The sequence below is a fragment of the Engraulis encrasicolus genome, chromosome 13, assembly GCF_034702125.1.
Source record: "Engraulis encrasicolus isolate BLACKSEA-1 chromosome 13, IST_EnEncr_1.0, whole genome shotgun sequence".
Taxonomy (NCBI): domain Eukaryota; kingdom Metazoa; phylum Chordata; class Actinopteri; order Clupeiformes; family Engraulidae; genus Engraulis; species Engraulis encrasicolus.
Window position 1 is genome coordinate 37,118,623 of NC_085869.1, and position 18,903 is coordinate 37,137,525.

Consider the following 18,903-nt stretch of genomic DNA (forward strand, 5'->3'; position numbering starts at 1 on the left):
TCGGAAAAATGTTGTCTGGTCTGATGAGTCTTGATATCTAATGCAACACTCAGGTGGAATGGTCAGAAATTGGTGTCAACAACATGAAAACATGGGTCAACACTGCTTTACATCAACATTTCAGGCTGGGGATATAATGGCATAAGGATATTTTCTTAGCACAATTTGGGCCAATTGGTAGGCTACCAAATTATATTAAAGGGACACTGTGTGAGATTTGTAGTTGTTTATCTCCAGAATTCATGCTGCCCATTCACAAATGTCATCTTTTTCATGAATACTTACCACCACCATCAAATTCTAAGTATTCATTATGACTGAAAAATTGCATTTTTCATAGGCCTACATGAAAAGGGGGATCTTCTCCATGGTCGGCCATTTTGAATTTCCAAAAATAGCCATTTTTAGCTGCAAAAATGACTCTACTTGGACCATACTTGTAAATACTTACATGTAAATATCAAATTTGGCAGTAGGCAGCCCAGTTTCAATGAGCAGCATAGTTGCAGTACCTTTTTTGACCATTTCCTGCACAGTGTACCTTTAATGGAATGGCACAGCCTACTACCCTATACCCGAGTAGGCTATTGTGGCAGCTCAGGCAGCTCTGAAGGCAAAAGTGGGTCCAACCCAGCACTACAGAGGTGTTCCTAATGAAGTGGTCGGTGAGTGTGGATACAGCAGTTAAAGACCAATAGGATCACACAGAAGAAACCCGCAATGAAACAATCTTCAGCGAAATAAACTAAAACACACAGTTAGAGGGGGGTAGGCCTATCGTTTCTTTACGTTAACAAGTCAACTCCCGTAGGCTACACAGTCTAAAAAGACAGTAGGCCTATTATACCAAGCCGCCTGACACTTTTAGCCTACAACTAGTGAGCACACGCTGTAGGCTACTAGCCTACCTTTCAAACGCCTGTCAGGTTGCCTGCGCCGTGCCGCGGGAGTAAATTGCCGGTCACCTCTGTATCTTCCTCGATAGTGGAAGAGCTCCGACAATGAAGGTATAGCCTAGTTCTTTTCAGTTTTTAGGTGTTGCGTGTAATAAAGGTGTCCCGAGTCCGGCGTATTGATGAAGTGAGAGGAAGAACGCTGACTTCTCAGAAACAGCTGTTTACTTTCACTTTCGGGTAGGCATAGGCCTACTCGTCATGCGCTCTTGGTCGCGGGGGTGTTGGTTAGGTCAGGGGTGCAGTCGGCTATCAGACTGACACAATCAGAGCGTTGTCACTTTGAACACCAAACAGATTAAATGGAGGGGTATTCTAGACGCTGATTCGGAGGTAAACCAGATTTAACTTTGAGGTAGCTATCGGTAAATCATAATGGAAGCCGGGAGTCCTCGTTTTCATATTAGGCCTAACCCATTTTATCCTACGCCTTTTTTGGGAAAGGGCACCCTCTGCCTATTAAATCCTAAATATCCCAGCCTCCGAAGCACAAACATGAAATAAGTTGCATTTAAAAGTCAGGACACTCATTTTGCATTAAAATGTGTTCATTCAGCTCTAATCTACCCACATGTTTAATAATAGCCTAATAATAATAAAAAAAATATATAATAGAAAGAGCCTGAATGCAGCGCATATGTGTCCAGGCTGGAATGGGTTAAATGACGCCTGTAGGATATCTTTTACTTGGGTTTACCACTTCTTTATCACGTAATCGCGTTCTTGCGTTCTCCAGCAGCGAGGCTGGTTCAATCACTCTGAAGCCTGGCTCAAACTACACGACTATCGCGCCGATTCTCGACTGAAAACCCCCCTTACGACAATCGCTGGAACTTTACCCCCCAGGACCATCGCAAGCGATTGTCGGGAAAGATTTCCTCGTCGTGAGCGACGTTCTAAGATAGAACTTTGACAGCTCAAAGAGTCGCCGATCGCAAATCGTATCAAACAGTGTTTGATATTTGCGACTGGAAATAGAACGTCAGGCATTGTCTCGGTGGCTGCGAGCAGCGACAAGATTGACAGTTGCGATTCTCTTCTAGTGTGCGGTGCACCCCGACGCCAAAATCGGACACACAATCGCTAGTCGTGTAGTTTGAGCCTGGCTTGACACATCGCCTTACAAACAGAAAGTGTAACGCTCCCGTCAGGAGAGAGACATTAATGGGAAACTCCAAACTCGGAAATCCCCCAGCAGAGCCACCCGCTGGCTCCTCTGCACTAAAGGCATAGGACACGTGACCACACACACACACACACACACACACACACACACACACACACACACACACACACACACACACACACACACACACACACACACACACACACACACACACACACACACACACACACAAATAGGGATAGTAATCCCTGCCATTTGTCAGTGTATATGATTGCTTTTCCTACCTGGTCTGAATTGAAATGATAAGTAAGTAATGTATTCATTAGCCTTGTTGAATAATTGAATATATCAAAATGTGATGTGTGTTGGTGTGCAGTGACGAAGCCATCTAATAGCTGAATGTCTTTTGCACTGACTGCTGAATCCTGTGTGCAGGTGTAGGTGGGCCATGTGACAAAGTCCAGGGAGAAAGTACAGGTTTATCAGCTCCGTGGGTTTTGTGTCAATTTGATAACTTTGTCATTGTAAAGTAGAATTCCAGCCAATTACATCATGCTTTCTTTGACTCGAAGATGCTACTTTTTTTCTTTTTTTCTTTTTAGCCCTTTAGGAGTGTGGTTTGTAGATAGTATAGTTTGAAACGCATCTGGTCATTAGATGGTTCAAGTCACTGCACAACACTCATTTTCTTTTTATTTCATTCATTCATTTTCATCTTCACATTTTCTTTTCTTTTCTCTGTGTGTATGTACATGTGTGTTACAGAGAGAGAGACTGGGGTGGGGTAGATAGAGAGATACACTGTAGAAGAGATGGAGAGAGAGAGGCTATGTATGTGTCAAAGTGAACCAGAGTGTGTATGGAGAGGGAGACCGTGTGTGTGTGTGTGTGTTTGTGTGTGACTGTCTGTCTGTAAGAGAGAGAGCAAGGGAGAGCGTAATGAATGCAAACACAATTTCAGGAATAAGTTAAAAAGTCATTGGATTGTTTTTATTTTAAAAAAGCTTTATTGTATTGAGACTGTGTCTAACTTTAAAATATATATAGTTTTTTTTCTCTAAAACACAGACCATACAAAACATTACAATATTACAACAAAATATTACAGCATGTTCACTATGTCAGTCACATGTTCACTATGCCCAGCCAGACAGTCTGACACGCCACACACCCTCTAATTGTTTCACCAGCTACCTATGGAAATAAAGAGGGTCGGGGGGCAACCGCCATTCCGACATACCACCATTCCGACAACATTTGATTGTCATTCCGAGCCATTTGAACATTGTTGCAAGTACGTAAAAGCTCGTGAACAACGTTTTAGCTCAATTGACATTTGCAACAATGTTGCTACATGGAGCGTAAGTGGAGAGAGTGACAGCGCAATTACAGGATTAGTGTATCATTTAGTGTCTAATTTTGTCATGGTCCAAATGCCCTTACAGGTAGGGTCTGAAAACAGTTCCTGCAAGCTGGAAAAAATGGTCAATGGTCAATGTCGGAATGGCGGTATGTCTGAATGGCAGTATGTAACCGAGAGGGTCTGGCTTGTCAGGTTACCTGCCCGTAGATTTTAAGTCAGATCCCACCAATAAATTCATGTTCCTTAAAACTATGAGCTCTTACCCTCAAACTCCACAAGCATGTGTGTGTCCACTCCTTACTTCACATAAATCTTCAGTTCATGATATAAACACAAACACAAACACAAGCCTCTGAACAGTGAATCATGCAAATTCACCTAATCACAACCTGCACCAGCATGAAGCTTTTCATCAGCCCCAGACAACTCTAGTGACAAAACAACAAAGACAAGCAAGAAGCAAGTGTGCAGCAAGAAAATCTTTGGTACCGTAGAATCCACCACCCAAATTGGTGCTGTTGCCCCGTTGACTGTCAGGAAATTGGCCTATTGAAAATGTCCCATTTTTTGGCGTAAAATCTGGGAATTATCCAGATTTTTTGAAGTTCAAGGTATGGTGTGTGCGTGCATGCGTTTGAGTGTGTGTGTCAGCGCAATAGTCTTCCCACTCCAGGCAGGAGGAAGTCAACAGGGTTTTTGAAGGTTTCCATGACGACGGAGAGGGCGGATCTCTGCGTCTCCGTCTGCCGGTGCGCCTCCCCACGCAAGGCCTCCAACTCCCTCTCCAGCTCACGCACACGCTCCTCACTCTGCTCCTCTGTGGCCTGCTTATGCTCCTACACACACACACACACACACACACATTCACACATACACACAAAAAAATGCACACCGGCAAACACACACTCACACCATTACCACACACTCAGATGCAAACAGGTAAACAAACACATGAAGACACCATAAGCACTTATCAAACATGCAAACACACACACACGCGCGTGCGCGCACACAAGCACACACACACACAGTAAGGTGCCATCAACTCTGCTGATTTGATTATTAGGATGGAGTGATTTCTACTGTATATCTTTCTGTGTTGCCTTACACTTTGTGTTTCAAAAGACAATTTGGTCTATTATGAAAACAAGTGGTGTGTTGAATGAATGGTGTGTAGTTAGGCACTATAAATGACTCATTATTCACATGGATTGTTCACCTGTACATTTTTTATTTATAAGAGACATTGTATGAGTAAAAGACTCACCTGTAGCTTGGCACCAAGACTATAAATGACTCGCAACCTACTAGTAGCATAAGTGAATTGTGTAAGAGTCTCAACTCCCCTTACCTATAGCTTGGCGCCGATGACTTGTATACAAGACTCATGAGTCACCTGTAGCTTGCCAGCGATTACTCATATAAAAGAATCAGGACTGATGGTGATGTCTCATACAAATGACTTATGACTAACCTGTAGCTTGGTGATGATGACTTGTGACTTGTACGGTTGTTCACGTTGACTCGTATGAAAGACTCATTACTCACCTGTATTTTGGTGGTGATGACGCGTATAAGTCATGACTCACCTTTATCTTGGAGCAGATAAGTTGTTTAATTGACTCATGCCTCACCTGTACCATAAACAAGTGATCCCATGACCTGCTCTGTGTCACTGGCGAATTGTTAAAATTACTTACAGCATATGACTCACCTGTGGCTTGGTGCCCATGGCTCATATAAATCACTCATGACTCATCTGTAGCTTGGTGGCAATAAGTCTAATACAAGACTATTGTCTCACCTGTACCTTGGTGGTGATAAGTTTACATGTACATGACTCAAGTCTTAGCTGTAGCTCGGTGGTGATAATTTGCATAAAATACTATTCTCACTATACACACTATACTATACTACACTACTATACTGTCTCACCTGTAGCTCAGCACTGATGACCCACCTGTACCCTGGCGGCAATGACCCACCTGTAACTTGGCATCAATGACCCACGTGTAACTTGGCAGCAATGACCCACCTGTAACTTGGCATCAATGACCCACCTGTAACTTGGCATCAATGACCCACCTGTAACTTGGCAGCAATGACCCACCTGTAACTTGGCGGCAATGACTCGTTGCTGCTGCTCCTTTGCTCTCTCGTGCTCCCTCTCCATCTTGATCAGCAGCTGCTCCATGTGTGTTTTGAAGCTCTGCTCTTGAGTCTTCCGCTCCTCCTCGCGCCTCCCCAGCTCCTCCTCCTCACGACGCACACGCCGCTCCTCTTCCTCGGCCAACCGCTGCTCGTCTGCGCACACACACACACACACACACACACACACACACACACACACACACACACACACACACACAAATGTTTATAATACAAACACATGCATGATGTAAATAAATAAAAAAAATGCATGAAATAAAAAATAAAAATAAATAATCGGCTTAATATAGACACACTCACATACTATAAAAAAGCAAAAAACCATACTGCGCTCCTCCTCCTCAGTCACCTGCTGGATCTCTGCAGAAGCATGCACACACACACACACACACACACACACACACACACACACACACACACACACACACACACACACACACACACACACACACACACACAGCAACATTTACCCATGAGCTTTTTCTGAGTATCTTCAATGCTGTTGCTGGCCAATAGAATACTCCGAACTATCTCCTCCTTCTTACTCAGGTACTCTCCCAAGACCTCTTCGCTCTAACACACACACACACACACACACACACACACACACACACACACACACACACACACACACACACACACACACACACACACACACACACACACACACACACACACACACACATAATTTAAGCATGGCATTCATAGACACACACAGACATTATATGATTTACATACGTACCTACACACACACAGTCACACACACACATACACCCACACTGACTCACCATAAGGCCTTTGCGTTTCTCCTTCCTGTAGTTGCATACTCCAGCCTGTAGGGCGTCAGTGAGGCGCTGGTATCCTCCGGCACGCCAGAAGCTGCAGCTCTCCTTCTTCTTCCTGAGCTCATGCTCCAGTTTTGCAAACAAGCGCTCCAACAGCCTTTCACACACACGTCGAGACTCGACACGGTTGTCCTTACACCACTGCTCAAACTTCTTACACACACTTGTCTGCACACGTGTGTGCGCGTACATGTAAACACACACACACACACACACACACACACACACACTAGATGCATAAGTATGATTCAATATTACATCTATTTTCATATTACATTGTTATACCTTTTATTTTAGAATATCATTAAAAGGTGTTAATATAAGGTTTTGAGATATGTTTGTGTATGAAAGTGTGTGTACCATCAGTTGGAGCTGGTGCTTGTGTTCCTGGTCGTTAAAGGACGCATTGGTGAAGATGCAGATGGCCTCTGTGCTGGCCTGTGTGTGGATCTTGGACAGCGCCTCCTGTGTCTCGGAGGGCAATCGCACCCAGCGCTGCATCTCCCTCTGGTAGTGGGCCAGAGCCTCTGCCACGGCTCGCCCATTCTGAATCAGTGCCAGCGACTCCACAGCGCTCTCCAGACACGGCACCTTCCCACTGCGGATCGCCTCCACATACGTCTCTGCCAAGCAGCCCAGCACTGCAATACACACACACACACACACACACACACACACACACACACACACACACACACACACACACACACACACGATGGAGATTCACTTAACTCAGAGGAGATCAACATTAGCTGTTCTTCCTCTAACCCAGTGCACCCCTTGCACATCTAGAGGCAGAAAACGCTGATTGTTAAAAAGTAACTTTTTACTTTTATTCAAAGTACATTTTAAATTATTTACTTTTTACTTTTACTTGAGTAGATTTTTTTGACTAGTAAATTTACTCGTACTTGACAACAGTACTTGTACTTGAGTACAATATTTTAGTACTCTTTCCACCTCTGGTGATTGATGTATTATTGATGGGGTATTAGCAATGTTATATTAGTATATTAGCAATGGGATAATGATAATACCCACTCCTGCCAGTGACTCCAAGGCCGCCCCTCATGGTTTTGGGCTGGGCCTCACTGAAGATGTAGCTGCAGAACTTGTTGGCCTCCTCAACGAAGCCCTCCTCAAGGTCATTGTCTGTCAGCTGCTCCATCATCTTCATCTTTTTTTTGTTGGCCGGCCGCTCAAAGACAAAGCAGTGCCGCACTGCGAAGAAATCCCTCAGGCCCTGACGCACCTGGTTGAACCTCCGATCCTCTGGTTTCTCATCTAAAGAACACACATGGAGAAAAAACAAAGCGGTTACGGTGTAGGACTGGTATCCCAGAGATTTCTGGTTTGGTTCCCGACCTCCCAGATCAGTGAAGGCATTAATTAACTGAGGCACTGAGGTACACTGAGTATAGTAAAATCCCGCTGCTCAGCTCCCTTTGCAGCTTCCCCCTGGCACAGGCATTTTGTTGTGTACGGTGTGCACTTGTGTGCTGTGGAGTGCTGTGCCACAATGGCAATGGGACTTTCACCTGGTTTGAGCTTGAGTGCGTTCTCCAGGTACTCATCAGCAGTGATGGGTTTGCCTTTCAGCTCCAGCTCCAGACTGAAGTCTCTGACGGTCCACACGAAGGAGGGGAAGACGCGCATCATCTCCGTGCTCTTGCTGTGTTCGCTGCTCTTCACCTGGATGTGCTTCGTCAACTCTGTTACGTACCTGAGGGGGGCGCTGTTGAGGAGCACAATACACTAGCACAGGGGTTCCCAACCTTTTCCAACATGGGGCCCACTTGAAATTTTCACAAATGTTCGGGGCCCACCTCTGACCCAATTAACAATAAAACTCAAATAAATGAAGAGCAACGCACACAAAAACATGACTTTGTTTTTTCAGAAAATGATTTCAAGGCCCACTAGGAATACCTTCAGGGCCCACAGTTTGAAAATCACTGCACTAGCACAACACTACGGCTGCATTCGAAAGGAAATTCAGTGGTTCGATGACTCCCTCCCTATATAAACAGGTGTCTGATCAGATATTACTTTTATCGTGAAGGTATTTGCTTAGGAGGGCGTTACGAATGGCACTAACAAGAAAGCTGCCCTGCGGCGTCGGTGTGTATTTGATGTTACGGGGATTCAATGGCTGCAGTTACGTTCTTCACGTTAACGCTTAGCTTACGTATGGTAGTTGACCGGTGTGAACCCAACAGGCTATAAATAGATCTAGCAACATCGTATTTAGATAATGCAATGTGGATTTGGCGCTTCAGTCTGTCAGAATAAAAAATATTTTAAGGTAGTGGATTGGGTGGCAGCCATGTTTGTTTTCAGGTTCCACGTTGAGAGAGAGGTGGCACACAGCATTTCGGGTAGCAGGCAGCAGTAAGTAGGCATCTGATGTTGCCCTCAAATATCTCCGTTATGACCAGAAATTCAGGCAAAAAAAATGTGAGATGAGGAAATAAACCAATTTTTCGCTTGGTATTACACTTGATGACTCCATGTCCAGTTAGCCAACTGGAAGGACAGCAACGTTACCCATTTCGAATGTGGCCTACAGCACACTCACAGCTACTGCTAGCAAACACCTCAACACTACAACACACTTACAGCTTATGATCACTAACCGGATTTAATGTCAAACTGTCAACTGTTGGTATTGGAGCATTTTCCAAGCAGAGTATGAACGGCACATTTAAAAGCTGTGTGTGTGTGTGCGTGTACGTGTACAAGGATACTGTAGTTTCTCCAGGGCATTGTTGTCAATGGTGCCCATGCTGTTGTAGACCAGAGTGCTGCTGAGGAGAACAGCCAGACAGAAGATCCACGTGTCATGTTTCTCATCGCCCTGGAAAACACACAGCACACATTATATAGTAAACACACACACACACACACACACACACACACACACACACCTTTTCCACGTCCCCCAGTCCTTCAGTATCCAGCAATACCAGAGTGTGTCCTGTGTGAGGAAACAAGAACAAGTTCATGAGGAACTGAAAGTGTGTATGTGTGTGTGTGCGTGTGTGCATGCGTGCGTGCATACACACCTGGTTTCTTTGGGTGAGGCACACACCACATCCATATTCCTTTGGTTTTGGACTCGATGGTGCTGCCCAGAGCAAAGCCTGTGGGGGGTCAGAAGGAGCATTGTCTAGACCAGGAATGACAAATCTGGCCTGCAATGTCACTTTATTTTGCCCCAAGATCATTTGAAATGTGTATGACAGTTGGCCCACATACAACATTAATATGTAGTAAAAAAGAATTTAAAACATATTTGTGTGTGCATGTGTATGTGTTGCTACCTGACTGTTTCCCAGCCAGTCGGTTCATGAGGTAAGACTTCCCCGTGCGGTAGAGCCCCACCACAGCCACCACCACCACCGGCTGCTGGATCTGCTCCAGGATCTGCAGAGCCCCCTGCTGGACACTCATCTTCCCATCAGGCCCATTGTCCACCAGACACACCGGCTCCTGCATTGCCACCACTGATGCCATATTGCACACACACATATGAAAAACAAATTAACACACACAAAATACATACATACTGTACACTCACACAAACACACACACACCTATAAATACACAAACAGCACAAACATAAACACACACACACACACACTTACTGAAACTATTTGTCCACCAAAATGGCCAAGCCCCTTGTGCATACAGATCTGCTGCTGGCATTGAGACACGTCTATGATTGATGTCTAGGCTACAGCATGTAATTCAAGCACACACACGTAGGCCTATTGCACGGGCGAACACGCAGAGCCTCTGACAGCTTTGGCTGGGCCCAGGACAAAGTAATCTGAAAGGTCCCCCTACTATGAGGACCCCCCCCCAGACAGCAATTAGATTTGGGCCGGGTCCGTTTTCAAGTCAGCAGATCCGCATAGCAGTCACAGTCATTTTGCCGATCAGCGGCAGCTCCGATCCGGACCAGTAGTTTGACAGTCAGTTTTGAAGGCTCCTGGCGGATGCGGGCCAGATAAGCAATCCGGACGCGCCATAATAAAATAATTCAGTCCGATTTGAAGGCGCGTGGCGGGTGCGGGCCACATAAGCAATCCGGACGCGCCAAAACTGAATTTGTTCCCCAACTGTCACTTTCCCGGAACCCTCAGAGAGAGACCGTTCTTCAGTTTACCTCAGCTGAACTCAACTATCCGCCTGTGTCGCGTCTCGTCCAACACTGCACTGTCGTGACTTGATCATGGTAAGTAATTATTTAACTTAATACCAGAGGTGTAGGTTTAGCTTGGAAAATGGTGGGGACATTGCCATGGCAAATTGTCTGGGTATGCTGTTTTTACATTATATTTGTGAAAAAATGGTAGTGACAAGCTAGGTTTATCTCAAAAGTGGTATGGATATGTCCCCACCGTCCACACCTAAAATTACGCCCATGCTTAATACTATGGTAGAGTAAAATACACTGGCTCGCCGCCGTCGCCACCTTCTCTTTCAGCTTTTAGTCCAGTGAGTTAATTACCTCCTCTGTTATGTCGTGAAATGGCTTGGCCGACCACTGAATCATAACACCGCAGCATCGCGCTAACTTGCTGTTGTCTTTGTGGCTGGCGGGCTGTGGCATCATAAGCTTTTGATGAACCCACTCAAAATGTGCCATAATCGGGCTATTTGAGTCCATTTTAGCGGCATTAGCAGTAATGGTGATAATCTTTTATGAAGCTAACATCCCAAACATACCCTATCAACACGGGACAAAGGTAGGGTAGTTTCTAGTCGACTAGCACTACTAGTTCTGTAACTAGGACCGCTGTGATTTGTATAACATTCGCCAAAAAAGCTAGGTAGGCCTACAGGTGCGAATGTGATGTACATGATATGTTCGATTATTTTCAATCAATTTCTGATGGCTTAATCACCGTATCCATGTTGTGCCGCCGGCAGCAAACATTCTGTGTTGTGCTATTCTCACCTTGAGCTGAATTCATTTGACATCACGCAGTTTGTAAAGATTGTTGTAGCCCATTTACACAAATCCTAAATGGTTGTATTGTTATCTTAATAACTGCATTGTGATATAGGCTATAACCTGGATTAGGCTTCATCAAAATACTGTGCATTAAAGCTCATGCATGTTGTATGCAAAACGTTCAAACTTTTTTTTGTCTTTCTTTTCCTCTATGCTTTGGGTTGGGTAGAATTGTACGGTAGGTACAACCATTCCTTGATCGACCCGACACCAACATTAGGCCTACTCGATGTGTATGAAGCAAGCTGCCTCTGCATCAAGTGAGAGAAGAAGCCGCCACTGAAAAGCTTTTTGGACTGTCATTTGAAGGTATGAGCCGAGAGTTGTAAACATGGATGCCAATTGTACAATATATTTTCACAGTGAAATCCCAATAACTATTATTCATAATTATTTATTCTTTTTCTGCTACAGGACACAAATGAAAGGACAGGAATTCTGCTCTGCGGCGTTGGCCTCACTATTTATTCAAGAAGCCCTCGGACACCACCAGAATGTATGAAGTAAGTAGTCTTTACTGTATGTTATGCATTAAAGCCCATGCATGCTGGTGTGCCCCCCCCCCTCTCACTCACACACACACACACACACACTTGTTGTACAGCACTCAATAAGAGCTTGCCTGATGCTGTTGTTTGGTGGCCTGAATGTGCATAGAATACCTACTGTCTACTTGAATAGATTCATTGTATGTTCTATGTATTTCTATGACAAACTTTCAAACTTTTTGTGTTTCTTTTTCTCTTTGCTTTGGGTAGAATTGTAAACAGTAGGCACAGTCATTCCTTCATCGACCTGGCATCAACATCGCTCGATGTGTATGAAGCTGCAAGTGAGAGAAGAAGCCGCCACTGAACACCTTTTTGGACTGTCATGTGAGTGTATGAGCTGACAATTTAACTTCTTTAACTGTTGATTCTGCTAAGACCTATGTAAGTGGCATGATAATGTCTCATTTACACTAATGTATGTCAAGCTGGTCTCAGGCTAACAAGACTACCATGAAATCTTAAAGTTTTGGACAGACGTCCGTCTCAATTTCACCATTGTGTTGTGCCATACTGGACAAGTATTACTTGCTCAGTTTTGACAACCTAATTATTCTATATTCTTCTGCTCCACCACCTCTGAAAACTTTTATCCATCCTTGCTCTGAACATATTAGCAGAACAACTAGATCTACCACCAGAGGAAATAGTAGCCTCCCAAGCCGGGTAACAGCATACATTTGCACAATCTGTGTTTGCAGAGCAACTAAATAATGGAATGCCCTTCCCACCCACATTGCACAGCAATAATGAGTACACCCCTGTTGAAAAGTAACATTTTGAACACACAAGTTATTCCCAAAAACGCTCATAGAGTAAGTGTAATACAACATCTTTTGAGCTTACATAAGAAAATTAAGGCCAATTGTATAACACATTTTTGTGAAATTATGCTGGTGCAAAAGTGAGTACCCGCCTATCATAGTGTCTGAGAAGGGGCCGTGTTGGCCTGAATTGTCTCGAAATTTAAAGGGATTAAAAGGGAGGTCATTGTTGTGCGTTTTATCCTTGCCTTGCATTTAACTTGTACATTTTGAGTCTGCACCTGACTATAATTGATGTGTGTGAGATTCGAATGAAATCCTATAGGGAGTATCATGATCTGTTTCAGTAGTTACAGTACATGTTGACAAGCATATTTCTTTTGGTGAAATTCAGCTTCCTACTGTTGATGGCACCCACACAGCTCCAAGCCATGCCACTCCCACTACCATACACATCGCTTTTTACCACCACACATGTTTGACACCATCTAAAGCCAATTCGTTTATCTTGATGTCATTAGATCAGAGGACATGGTTCCAGTAACCCATATCCTTAGTTTGTTTGACTCTGATGAGACCATGATAAACAAATTTGCATTTGATGCTGTCAAGCATGTGTGCCATTGACTGAAATGTTAAATACATCATTGCCGCGAATACATTTCTAACCAAATATTAAACATTGACATGTTATTTAGAAAGTCGAGAATTTTAACTGATTTGATATGATGATATGACCTGTTTCTTTTTTTCTGAAGAGAATGGTGATTTCATCACAATCTTCTAATTTTGTGAGTTACTTAATTCATGGTTTCTTGAAGCCAAAAATATGCAAGAATAAACAAATTATTGGCATAGTTTAAAATGTGGGTCGTGAATCTATAATCTATGAAAGTGTAAATAAATAAACATTTTCATGATAGTCTAATTTTTTGGCCAGCACCTGTAAGCTTATGTGTCAGTTCATTCACAATCGTATGTAATTTGTGCCTGCACATACATCTGCATATTAAGTCTAACGTTTCCCTTCTGCTTTGTGTGCTTTTTAATATGGGTCATTTCACGTGAAATCAGACGCTTTGGGACCCGACCGATCCGGATTTCAATCATACTTGGTGTTCCTTTTTAGTAGCAAGGTAGCACCCCAGAACTGCATTGGTTTGAATCTGACAGTAATATTAAGGGAGAAACAGACTAGGAAAGGTTCACATTTTAGGGTAGGACACTATACATTCAGCCTTGAATATGTCAGTCAGTGTTAGTCACAAAAAGATGCCTGTGGTATTGTTTGAAAGCTCTTTTCTGGCTCTACATATTACACAATCAGCTTGGAATACAACAACTCTCAGAATATGAATTATGATAAATTGAAAAATTAAAAATTGAATATCTAAAAAAACTATATTTTTAAATGGCCAGTTCCTTGTCCAAACGTAGCCGGCAATGTCATTAGCAACACCTCAAATGCTGGTGTTCGGTTCTTTATTCATTTCAGAGAGAATTTGACTCACAAATATGGCATCATACAGACCACTTACTAATAATATGGTAATACCATAGTAGCATCACATGACAAAACAAAACAAAACAAAAATGGTCAGTTTCCATGGTCCCAGGTTTCAGAAACTGAGGCAGATGTCCATTTATACACACCAAATGATGATATGTGAATGTTTGAACATTCCTTCTCTGTGTACCTGTGTCATCTTCCCTTTACCGTACTTTAAAGAGATAATCAATGGCTACACTCTCATGTTGTACTCTACCAGTGCATTTGAAGCAGCAGCTGTGTCTTTTGTAGATAATGTATAAGTACGTCCCGTTGCAGTTAGGTTCCACTACCATGATGATCCATGACAAGTCTATCTGGTCTGAAGGGAAAAGTGAAGGATGGAGATGGTCCATGAGGATGCAAGAAGTTCAGTTTCACCTCTCCAGTGCTCGGCATACATTCCTCAACACATGCTAGCCACCAGTTGCCATCATATACAGCTACAACATACCCTTTGATGCTTGAAAATGTAACACATTCCTTTACTGAGCTCACTCTTTCAACTCCTTCTCTGAATGCGGAAAATGGCCTAATGTCCATTGACAATGGGCAGAAGCTGTGTAGTTTTTGAGTACCTGGAATAGTTCTTGCCGATTCAAACCTCTTCAACAGGTTCTCAGCTTCATGATGGTGCATCTCTCTCAAGAACATCCATTGCCAGTTTGCCACAACAGAGATGTACCATCATGAAGCTGAGAACCTGTTGAAAAGTTTGGAATCTGCAAGAACTATTGCAGGTACTCAAAAACTACACAGCTTCTGCCCATTGTCAATGGACACAGTGGAAGTTAGGCCATTTTCAGCATTCAGAGAAGGCAGAGTTGAAAGAGTGAGCTCATGGATCATCAGGATGTGCTTCTGGTAGTGGAACCTGTAACTGCAACGGGACGTACTTACAGGTATACATTATCTACAAAAGACACAGCTGCTGCTTCAAATGCACTGGTAGAGTACAAAATGAGAGTGTAGCCATTGATTATCTCTTTAAAGTACGGTAAAGGGAAGATGACACAGGTACACAGAGAAGGAATGTTCAAACATTCACATATCATCATTTGGTGTGTATAAATGGACATCTGCCTTAGTTTCTGAAACCTGGGACCATGGTTATTGTTTTGTTTTTGTTTTGTCATGTGATGCTACTATGGTATTACCATATTATTAGTAAGTGGTCTGTATGATGCCATATTTGTGAGTCAAATTCTCTCTGAAATGAATAAAGAACCGAACACCAGCATTTGAGGTGTTGCTAATGACATTGCCGGCTACGTTTGGACAAGGAACTGGCCATTTTAAAATATAGTTTTTTTTAGATATTCAATTTTTAATTTTTCAATTTATCATAATTCATATTCTGAGAGTTGTTGTATTCCAAGCTGATTGTGTAATATGTAGAGCCAGAAAAGAGCTTTCAAACAATACCACAGGCATCTTTTTGTGACTAACACTGACTGATATATTCAAGGCTGAATGTATAGTGTCCTACCCTCACATGTGAACCTTTCCTAGTCTGTGTCTCCCTTAATATTAGTGTCAGATTCAAACCAATGCAGTTCTGGGGTGCTACCTTGCTACTAAAAAGGCACACCAAGTATGATTGAAATCCGGGTCGGTCGGGTCCCAAAGTGTCTGATTTCATGTGAAATGACCCATATCTTACAGTGTGAAGAGGCAACAAGGGAGAGATGAACGCTATCAAAAATGTGGAGATGGATCTGGCAGCCGACCGCTTTGGCACACACCCAACAAGAAACAAAACAATAAAGAATACTAAAATGCATAATTTGTAACCAGCTCATTTTTTAAAAACATTGTTTGCTCTTGCTTGAAGGTGCACTGTGTAAAATTGTGGCCAGAGTAGGTATTGCATCTATGGTGCTCATTGAAACTGTGCTGTCTACTGCTAATTTAGATTTTTGCATGAATACCAAAGTATAGTGAGTTTTGCAGCTAAATTAGTCCAGCGGATTGGTGAATTGATCATGCACTTTTGAGTAAAAGCATGAAAATTGGTACACATATACCTCTTCCTATGCTTATTAATATAAGCGTTGGAGGCGTCGCGAAAAATGAAGAATTTTCAAGATGGCCGCCAAATCCAATATGGCCAACCCAAATTAATAAAACTACTTGACACGTTGTTGTAAAAGCATGAAAATTGGTACATATATCCTTCTTGATATGCTGATTAATATTAGCATTGGAGGCGTAGCGAAAAATTATGAATTTTCAAGATGGCCGCCAAATCCAATATGGCCAACCCAAATTAATGAAACTACTTGACACGTTGTTGTAAAAGCATGAAAATTGGTACATATATCCTTCTTGATATGCTGATTAATATTAGCATTGGAGGCGTAGCGAAAAATTATTAATTTTCAAGATGGCCGCCAAATCCAATATGGCCAACCCATATTAACGAAACTACCTTTGTAGTAAAGGCCTGAAAATTGGTACACATGTCCTTCTTAAAATGCTGATCAATGTTATTGTTGGAGGCGTCGCGAAAAATGCTGTATTTTCAAGATGGCCGCCAAATCCAATATGGCCAACCCATATTAGTGAGAAACCATCATGCACTGCGTCATAAATGCCTGAAATTTGGTAAATACATACTCTATGATGTATTAATGTTAGAAATGGAATTGTTGCGTAAAACCAAAATTGAAATGTTCAAAATGGCCACCAAATGAAATATGGCCGACCCATATAAGTTAACAGGAATTGTATAGCAGATGAGTGAATCCATTATGCACGTAGTAAAAGCATGAAAATGGTTACACATTTCCTTCTTTTTCAGCTGATTAATATTAGATGTGTAAAACACAGAATTTTCAAAATGGCCAACCCACACTTTGTGGTAAAAGCATGATAATTGGTAGCCTACACAGTTACATCTTTATGTGCATATTAATATTAGGAATAGAGGTATGAAAAAAAATATCAGAATAATCCGAATTTTCAAGACAAATCAAACATGTTTGACCCATATTAGTGTAACCACCATGCACTTTGTGGCAGGAGCATGCAATCATCACACATATACTTATTGATATGTATAATAATGTAGAAGGGTTCACGTGAGAAGTGCGTGCATGCACACAGACACACACACACACACAAGTCATAGTCCTAAAAAAGATGACTCTGGAAGTGATCCTAACATAGCCTAATTTCGAAACATCAAACCCTAGCCTACTAATGTTATATAGGCCTATATATATATGTAGTGTTACATATTGTGTTACAGTACATTAGTGAAACCAGGGCACAATTTGCAGCGAAAGCATGAAAACACATGTATCTTTTTATTGTATTAACATCATGAAAAAATAAAAAGAATTTTCAAGATGGCCCCACATCAAATATGGCCAACCCATAGATGTATAAATGGGCATAAAATAACAAAACAAAATCTTGGGGTTAATTCAAATCTTATCAACTTCACCTTGCATATGATGCATAGTTTGCATACCTTGAACTACACATAACTTACAGAAATGGGGGTTCACCATAAGCCAAATCTTGCACACCATTATTATAGCCAAAAAATGAATCCTAATACTGTCCAAGTAAAATTTCACTCAAGGTTCCTCAAATTTACATACCCAGAGTTGACTTAGCACCAACTGTGCCATTCACCATTTATTCAAAGTTTATGTGTATCTTTAAATTAGGCATTGTTGGCAGTTTGATTGATGTTGGCCATAGGATATACCACAACCTGGGGAATCCCATGCTGCTTTGCACAATCGTTCTGATCTGAAAGACAGCATGGATTCCATCCCTCAGCAAAGTACTAGATCTTGGTCTCCATTCAGAGGGCAGGGAAGGGTGGCAAGGCGACGACTGCAGTTTGTTTGAAAAGATACAACTGACACGATTGGCTTTGGGCTATGCATATGCCAAATGAAACATTCGTAACACCCAATTAACGTCCATGGGCAATTTTAAACCACACCTTTCCTATGAGAAATTGCATATGTAACCTTCAGAGTATCTCACTTGTGAGATCAACTAGTGTTAACCAGGCAAGACATACCCATACAAAATGCATGGGACAGGATTGCAGTTCGTTTGAAAACCTTGAAGTACAGCTAGAAGTAGTAATTAATTATTGGTTTCTTTTTTTAACCATGTCTTAACCATGTCCATCAATTGAACTTCCTAGCAACCTTGAAATCTTGACCCCTTTGAATTTGTAGTCATGAGAGGCATATTAAACACAAGGCCTATGCAGTCGTCACTAACTTCTAGAGGTAATGTATATCCCACAATGTGCCTGGAGGATTAATTAATATGGGTTGGCTATATTTGATTTGGTGGCCATCTGGAAAATTCTGGTTTTATTTGCCATGCCTTCAAATATTAATCAGCATATCAAGAGGTAAATGTGTACCATTTTTCATGCTTTTACTACAAAGTGGGTGTTAAATTCATCAATGGTTTCATTAATATGGGTTGGCCAGATTTGATTTGGCGGCCATTTTGAAAATTAAACTTTCTTGCAATGCCACCATTTCTTTTATTAATCAGAATATAAAGAAGTAACTGGGCACC

General features: G+C 42.2%; 1 protein-coding gene and 1 long non-coding RNA gene across 4 annotated transcripts in view; one reads left to right on the plus strand and one right to left on the minus strand.

Annotated features, from left to right (window-relative positions):
* The window catches only part of LOC134461090 (guanylate-binding protein 1-like), a 30,303-nt gene extending 20,337 nt beyond the window's left edge, over positions 1-9,966 (minus strand). Inside the window, exon 1 of one of the 2 annotated variants that reach the window (XM_063213856.1) lies at positions 9,780-9,966. In XM_063213856.1, the coding sequence (XP_063069926.1) occupies positions 9,780-9,954 (175 nt within the window). In that variant the 5' untranslated portion in view covers positions 9,955-9,966. Of the gene's footprint in view, positions 1-908; positions 1,116-9,779 lie in introns of those variants that run through there. The other variant, XM_063213855.1, reaches the window with a different exon arrangement.
* Positions 9,967-10,324: 358 nt separating this feature from the next.
* On the plus strand, positions 10,325-12,530 carry LOC134461733 (uncharacterized). Of its 2 annotated transcripts, XR_010037382.1 has the most exons (4): positions 10,325-10,696; positions 11,649-11,788; positions 11,894-11,982; positions 12,238-12,530. It is a non-coding gene; the product is annotated as an uncharacterized LOC134461733 (long non-coding RNA). The 2 variants fall into 2 exon arrangements; XR_010037381.1 differs by lacking the exon at positions 10,325-10,696 and having other exon boundaries at positions 11,501-11,788.
* The last annotated feature ends 6,373 nt before the right edge of the window (positions 12,531-18,903 follow it).